At 43.6% G+C, this 8,471-nt stretch overlaps 1 protein-coding gene across 1 annotated transcript; it reads right to left on the bottom strand.

Annotated features, from left to right (window-relative positions):
• Positions 1 to 4,548: 4,548 nt before the first annotated feature.
• Positions 4,549 to 8,439, bottom strand: osr1 (odd-skipped related transcription factor 1; the record flags this gene model as incomplete). Its single annotated transcript, XM_080750305.1, has 3 exons — positions 4,549 to 4,681; positions 6,710 to 7,330; positions 8,270 to 8,439. The coding sequence occupies 3 exons, from the start codon at positions 8,437 to 8,439 to the stop codon at positions 4,549 to 4,551; spliced, it is 924 nt and encodes a 307-aa protein (XP_080606431.1).
• Between the last annotated feature and the right edge of the window lie 32 nt (positions 8,440 to 8,471).

Below are 8,471 nucleotides of genomic sequence, written 5' to 3'. Positions count from 1 at the left end.
GATGGACTATGCCAGACTACATGGGTGAATACAGAGGCACAGACCCTGTCTAGATGGACTATGCCAGACTACATGGGTGAATACAGAGGCACAGACCCTGTCTAGATGGACTATGCCAGACTACATGGGTGAATACAGAGGCACAGACCCTGACTAGATGTACTATGCCAGACTACATGGGTGAATACAGAGGCACAGACCCTGTCTAGATGGACTATGCCAGACTACATGGGTGAATACAGAGGCACAGACCCTGTCTAGATGGACTATGCCAGACTACATGGGTGAATACAGAGGCACAGACCCTGTCTAGATGGACTATGCCAGACTACATGGGTGAATACAGAGGCACAGACCCTGTCTAGATGGACTATGCCAGACTACATGGGTGAATACAGAGGCACAGACCCTGACTAGATGTACTATGCCAGACTACATGGGTGAATACAGAGGCACAGACCCTGTCTAGATGGACTATGCCAGACTACATGGGTGAATACAGAGGCACAGACCCTGTCTAGATGGACTATGCCAGACTACATGGGTGAAAACAGAGGCACAGACCCTGTCTAGATGGACTATGCCAGACTACATGGGTGAAAACAGAGGCACAGACCCTGACGGTACAGTATGTGATGGTTGACTACATTTATTACATACTTTTGGGGAGTCTGGCAGGCTGTGGTGTCAGGAGGGCCAAAAGTGGACGCCATAACAAAAAAATAATCGACTGCTATTGTGCTGTTACTTTGGTAAGCCTGCATAATATTAAGGTCAGGTCTATAATAATGCATTATAAGTGCATGTATAATGCGTTATAATTATAATACAGTGCTGGTCATGATGCATTATAATAATTCAGTGGAACAGCACATTATAACTACCATAACCCAGTCAGTTATAAAGTGTCTTTGTTGTTATGCAAAAAATGTATGAACATTTGTAGCAAGTATAAGTAAAATGTTACCTGGGAGCAGAGATGGGCACAAAATACCAAAAAGTATTTTTTTAAAAAGGGGGGAAAAATCTAAATACTTGGCCAGTACTTGATCTATACTGACCAGTATACTGTCACCAAGATAGTATCCTGGTGACAGTATCCTGGTAAGTATTTCACATGGTATTTTTTCATTTGTATTTCAAAAACTTTTTTGTGCCCATCTCTGCCTGGGAGTTATAATGTGCTGTTCCCCTGAGCTCATAATGCATTATGACCAGCACTTATCAGAAATCTTTGTAAACCTCATTATAAAGTTGTTGTGCATAATTATAAACATGTATAATTAGTGTTATGAAGCCTTATAAGTGCATAATAAATTCACTTATAAATGCATTATCGAACCAATCTTAATAATATACAGTCTTGTTGTTACTTCTAATACTACTTCTACTACAAATAATGGTCTTGTTTATAAATGCACAGAATTCCGATCGATCTACTTGGCAAATAGATGGCACACTATCTGACATGAAAGATAGAGCCATCACATGTTTAACACTAACAATAGTAAATGACAGATTCGTCACCAACAAGGGGATGAATTAATTATACGACTAAGCCACCAAAATGTGAAATGCCCTACCACCAGCCATCAAACAGTGTGACTCTTTATCCTACTTCAAAACCACCATTAAATGCACCTGTATGCAATTTTCAAATGGACCTAAACAAGTCTTCTAGTGTGCCAAAAGTCATTTCAAAAGACATTGATGAGTATTGAGTTCTTGTATAGTAGGGGTCTTCTACGTTCTCAGGCCAAGGACCCTTAGTTGAGAGAGAGGGACCCCCACAACCTTTTCATATAGTTTCATCGTTTGACAGCACAATCATCCGTGTATTTTGGATTCATGTAAATTTGTGTTTTCAGATATTTAACCACTTGAATTGTCAATACTTAATAAAGTTGATCTTTTCTGTACTTAGTCTGCTCTTTATTTCCCTCTACACCAAACCTCTTTCTACAAGCTCTTTCTACGAGGCGTTGTGAGCTTGTAAATCGGCTATTTTTGGCAAAGTTCTAAAAAGTTTCTATCACACAAAGATTTGGAGGACGCCCTATAACTCCCTAGGGGTCCCGGACTCCCTGTTGAAGACCATTGTTGTATAGTATTGTATTTCTTATGCGTCTTCATGACAGGCATCGGCATCATTCTTAATATTGATAATAGTAATACACTGAAAACAAACAATGAGATGATCTTATAGAAATTTCACAACTGAGGGAATACAGTAAAATATTATTATTTTTATTTAGAAAACGACTATTCATCTTGAAAATAAGTTTAAGGAATCCAGTGATATAGGTACACATAATCAACAAAATCAGGTTAAAGTGCAAAAATACAATTAAGACAATAATAATAATAATCTGTACAAAAATACCATTGGAATGTGATAGTTCATAGAGGAGGATAGGGCTATAATAATTATGAATATGGCTTCCATGATCTTTTCATGAATAAAAAAGGAAATTGCATAAGACAGCGATTCCCAACCTGTGGTCCGGGGACCACCGACGGGGCCGTGAGTTTATTGCAAGTGGGTCCCCAAAAACATCGATAATATAACATTATAATATTTAAAAATATATACTATGTATAAAACCTTGAACAATGACTTTTCATCGAGTGGAACTTGAAGTACACTATGTTAGTTCCATTGATCCAAGCCGGATCGGTTGATTTGATTGATCATAAAAATAAACACAGCATTTCTTGAGAAGTGGGGTCTTGATCCTGATCTGGCTGGGAACCGCCGACAAAAAGATTCTGGTGTATCCCTATCAATATTGTGTCTTTGGTTTAAATGCTTTGGTATCAAAGTATTTGGAAGGAGCAGCCCTCTGTCTCTGAGAGGTCTGGTTCACATTCCATCCATCCGTACGTTCACATAAAAAGCCTGGACTCATACTTGTACACTTCACACATTTTCAACATTTTAAGATTCCACCATTCCTGTCTACTCACTCTGTGTCTCAGAGGAGGGCTGTGGACAGTTCAGAAACCTGCCTACCAGCAACGTCATCGGCAGGCACGTGTGCTCATTTCAAGCTAGATTTCAGGCTATGTTTCATTTTTATTTTTGTGTTAATGCATTAAGAATGGCTTCTATTCTAAAATGGCTAGTTCCATTCCTTGATTCTGATTGGGTGCTTTCCCTGCTGTGGTATATGAGACTATAATCCACACCTTGAATCAGTTTATATAAAACCCAGGTGCGTTATTTCTTTCCACAGTGTTCCACAGTGCAACAATTATCTGCACCTGTGTTGTTGGCAAAAAAAAGCAGGGAACTACTTTCTTGTAGTGAATTATTAGTGAAATAGAACCGTTTTAATTGGTACATGTCTATGATGTTTCATGTTGCCATATTGTAACCGTTTTAGAAAAGCAATAAGCCACGCAAGACATGTGGTTACCTGTATTTTATAACGGCTGAGAGGGTTGAAGACACTCGGCTTCGCCTCGTGTCTCACCACGCCTCTCAGCCGTTATAAAATACCAGGTAATCACATGCCTCTTGTGGCTTATTGCTTTATTTCAGCATGCCGACTTTCCAAAAAAGAGTAAAGGCCGGAGGTTGCAATCCCCCATCGATGATGTCACTGCAGGTAGTCCACCAATGAGACGCAGAGTGAGTGGACGGAAACGTCGCAGTCTTACAATGAAGCATTAGTCAGGGCCAATCATATGAAGATCATGTTGAAAATGGGTGGAGTGCTCCTTTAAGACTCCTTTAAGACTCCTTTAAAAAGTACACTTCATAAATATTGGAGAAAACTAAAAAAAAGGTTTTAAATCCAGGATTGAAGAACACAGCGTGGGGTGGTCTGACGCAACACAGGTCTTCTTTCCCATGTGTTTCCATTTGCTATGCAATAATTGGCAAGGAGATACGCTTTTCCACAGTTGAGATGAAGAGAAAAAACAGGGAGAGAGCAGGGACGTGCAGAGAATGTTAGAGAGGCAGGGGCTGACATTTCTAAAAGGGACTTTTGGTGAAAATATCTAAAATAGCAGACCTCCAAGCTCACAAGCTTGGAGGTCAGCTATTTTCGGTGCTTGATACCACACTGAACTAAGCATAATCAAGTCAATACTGGAGAAGTAGCGTAACGGCATGGATTTCTACACAGAGAGGGCTGTTCTTTCAACATAAGATGCTGCATTCAAGTTCAGGAGAGTTTGGACGAGGCAATTCTCTTGAATGCTGCCTTCAGGTATGGCATGGAAAGAGGGGGGCATTTGTATTTCTTTCACCATAGTGGAAAAACTGCATTCTTGGTCTTGAGAGGGCACTTTTTTACAGACGGATAAAAGGGCAGGGGCTCAAGCCCCATTTGATGTCTATGTGTGCACGTGCCTGGTTGAGATGAAAACAACGGAGAGAGAGAGAGAGAGAGAGAGAGAGAGAGAGAGAGAGAGAGAGAGAGAGAGAGAGAGAGAGAGAGAGAGGGGAAAAAAACACGTCTTTTTAGTTTCATTGTTCGCTTTGGGGACAGTGGGGACTCCAGACCGCGTCCCCGTCCCCGTCCATTGTCAAAAGGATCACTTGATCTTGGGCGGCTTTATTTCCTTGACTTGCATGTGTAACGTTTTGTGGACGGCCAGAGTCCTTGACTGACAGAAGCCCTTCCCGCACTCCTGGCATTTAAAGGGCTTCTCTTTGGAGTGGATATACCTGCGACGACACAAAGAGCACAAGAAAGAACACAAACAGTCAGTCTTTTTAAGAATAACACACTTCTAACAATAGCACACGTCATATGGAACCTCTTTAAAGCCTAGCAGACCGGAGTCCCCCAGGGCTGTGTACTAGACGCCCTCCTGTTTCCCCCCTTTACAGTACACTAAATAATTACGCCGGAAATAGGCGCTCTACAAGATCATAAGCTTGTTGAGCGGCTATTTTAGTCTAACGCACGGCCCCCAGAATAGCGACGCTGGGGTTCAAGCGGTTAAGATGAACCCATGAGCCATGCATTGTTTTAATAATGGATACTGAAATAGATTAAAGCTAGCTCGCCACCAGACAGAGACTACAACAGATTACTAGTCTGGCAGTCGAATGACGTCGGGAGATCAATGGGTTGGAAGGTGTGAAAAAAAGTAGCTGAATGCACCTGAGAGGGCCGACACCGACACCGACAGACTATGGTGCTAGGAATAGCATATGGCTTGATGTATTTTTCAACAACAGGCCCGCTATCCGACGGTCGAAAAGCTCGGTCGGTTCCCAACACTTACAAGCGTCGGTGCGGGGGAGAGCTACCATTTAGGCCTAGTAATAATAGCAGATATACAAGCTCACAGCGCGGCACCGAGTGCCACGCTGCGAGCTTGTAGATCTGGTAATGCCAGCTCCCATTACTCTACGTTCCAGACTCTATATAGCATTCGGAGATTGTGGAATAGTTGTCTGGCTACGCGAGACTACCTAAAGACTGACACAAGACACAGGCTGTATCAGAACCTATAGGATGCTGTGCAGTAAAATTACAATAAGCAGAAATTCCTATGTTTTGAGTTGTTTTTGGAATTCAGGAGACCAAAAATTCAACTGCGGCCTGAAAAGGTTGAGAACTGTCCTAGCTGACACCAGGTTCTAAAGGTCTCCATGGAAGAGTATTGAGGAGGTATTGAGGGCCCCCCAAACTGATTAAACCGATTGTTGAAAAAAAAAAATCAATTGATTATGTTTCATAGTCGATTAAGCACCGTCATGCAACAGTGTGCTATGGTGAAAATAGCCAATGTACAAGCAGACAACGCGTCGCTGCATGTTGTACATGGGCTGTTTTCAGTGCGGGACACCGGCGTTCCACCTTATGAATCAGCTCTCACCACTAGCTGTCAATCAATATGAAGCCAGAATAATACTGCATTGTCATTATGAAATATCCTTCATACGTGTGCTGAGTCATCAAACTATTGCTAGCTGCTGTTACACAACATGAAAAACATAGTGATTCAGTTGTAACAATGTGTAACTATTCATTTACCGTCTGTCTGCATGCTGACATCACTGATACTAAACCGCTCTGGATTCTCCAACCTCCTACATTCAACCCCTCATCGCACCCCCCCGGGCACAGGACTAGTAGTTATAGTTATCTTAATAGTTATAGTGCTCAGTGGGAATGGCCCTCAAGACTCTAAATCAGCGCTATTCAACCTGCAGCACGTGGGCCGCTTGCGGCCCCAGCAGCATGTCTATGCGGCCCGCCATGGTCATACCAATAAAAATATATTTTGTCTACTTTCAGTGTGGACAAATCATTTCGGAACATTTTTCAGTTACTCTCCAAAACCACTAAGAAACAATTTTTTGTCTCGTTTTATACAAGACTTTTTTGCTATTTTATTTGTTCCAAAATAAGAAACTTCATCATCTAATCATTAATCATTTCTTCTTTTTGTTCTTTGAGGTTTGTAGATGGAAATGTGGCTGTTTTCTAGTGCGTTTCCTTATTTTTTAGACTACTCATGCAGTGTGTTACAACATCATTGTCTAGACTAAATTAATGTCCAAAATACGATTTTTATCTTGCGGCCCTCTGACTTTTTGTATTTTGCTGAGTGGCCCCTGAGCCATCTTAAGTTGAATAGCCCTGCTCTAAATTATCAAAAAACATTGTAAACTAGTCATTGTAAAAGGTGAAAGCAACGGGTCATCAGTACTGAGCATCATAACTGCCATCACCCTCACCGGTGGTCTCTGAGGTGGTCCTGTCGTCGGAAGGCCTTGTGACAGATGTCGCAGGTGTAGGGCCTCTCGTCGGTGTGCGTGCGCTCGTGGATCAGCAGGTTGTAGGACTTGGTGAAGTGGCGTCCGCAGAACTTGCACACAAACTCCTTCTTGGTCTTGGAGGGCAGGCGGCCGCGGCTGGGCTTGCGCTCCGGCGACGACAGCTTGCCCGCCGCATCGACCAGCAGGCAGCCCAGGCCCCCGGCGCCGACGCCGCCTCCGGGGGCCGGGCCCGGGGGCCCGCCGCGGAGGGCCGAGGAGGCTCCGCCCCCGGACCCCGTGGACATGCTCAGGTCCTCGGCCTTCAGCGGGTCCTCCTGGGTGGCGGCGGCCGCCAGATTGGCGAAGTCGAAGCGGGGCTTGCTCTTGGAGCCACGGTGGTGGTGGGCGTGGTGGTGGTGCAGCAGCGCCAGGGCGGAGTCGTGGTGCTTGGGCTGCAGCAGGTGGGGGAACAGGGGGATGGAGGCCATGGAGGTGAAGCCCGCCGGCAGCTTGGAGAGGGTGCAGCGGGGCAGCGCCGCCGCCAGGGGAGGGTAGCCCAGGGTCCACTGGTGCAGGTGGATGGCATGGAGGGCACTGAAGCTGGAAGGAGGAGGAGAACAACTTTAATTGTTTCAGCAGCTTTCATACATAACATGCAACACAATGTGCTTCACATTCAAATAAAGATAAACTATAGGATGCCAGTAAAAACAAAGTTGGCAAACAGAAACAGAACTATACAGTATAGTTCACCCCTAAAATGCATTTCTTTTTATCTATTGATTACTCATGCCATGGAGACTTGAGTTCAATAATATTGTTTTGTATTTGTCGCATTTGTAAATGTACACCCATTGATTCCGGATACTGAATCAATGAGGGTATTGTAATCAAATTATTGTCTTGGGAATTGTACAAAAAAATATTATTGAACTCAAGTCTCCATGGCGTGAGTAATCAATAGAAAAAAATGCATTGTGGGGGTGAACTACTCCTTTAAACTAAAATAACAAGTCAATGAGGGCACAATTATACAAATAAATCACAGGGGAAAAGAACATTGATAAAAAAAAAATTATAAAAAGAGAACATAAGACATGAACGCAAGATACATTTATGTGAATGCCATATTGAAAAAGTACATTTTCAATGGTGCTAAGTTGTTCAGTGCTTTGTAAACAAATAAAGGCACTTTAAAATCTATTCTAAAAGATGCAGGTTTTTGTTGACAGGACTGGACTAATCTCTTCGTCTGGTATATCGTCACTGTCGGGCAGAAACCTTGTATGTTTTTTTTTCCCCATAAAGTAAAGCCCTGCTTCATCATACAAGACTGTCGCACAACACTTGTGAAAATAGCAGATCTACAAGCACACAACGCCTCGCTATGCCAGGCGCTGTGTGCTTGTAGATCTGCTGTTTTCACTATCTTAAATCATTTTTAAAATGATAAATACAAAAGGATTTGGACATACAAGGTTTCCACCCCAACAACGACGATATGCTAAAATTCTAGCTGCCGCATGGTGGATCCTATACCTGTAGATGCCTGGGAAGTGTGCGGTGTCCGTGGCGGTGGTCCCCGTGGTGGAGGACCCCCCGCTGCCGGGGACCCCCAGGCCCGTAGCGGAGCTCTGCAGGAGGGAGTAGTTGGCCAGCTGCAGGGAGGGGTGGACAGGGACCGGGGCTGGCAGGGTCTTACTGCCCATGGCTGCTGCTGCTGCTGCTGCTGCTGCTGGCC

The sequence above is a fragment of the Nannobrachium achirus genome, assembly GCF_963921795.1.
Source record: "Nannobrachium achirus genome assembly, chromosome: 20".
In the NCBI taxonomy this organism is placed as follows: domain Eukaryota; kingdom Metazoa; phylum Chordata; class Actinopteri; order Myctophiformes; family Myctophidae; genus Nannobrachium; species Nannobrachium achirus.
The sequence above is the reverse complement of the archived record's forward strand: the minus strand, read 5'-3'. Positions and strand labels throughout refer to the sequence as shown.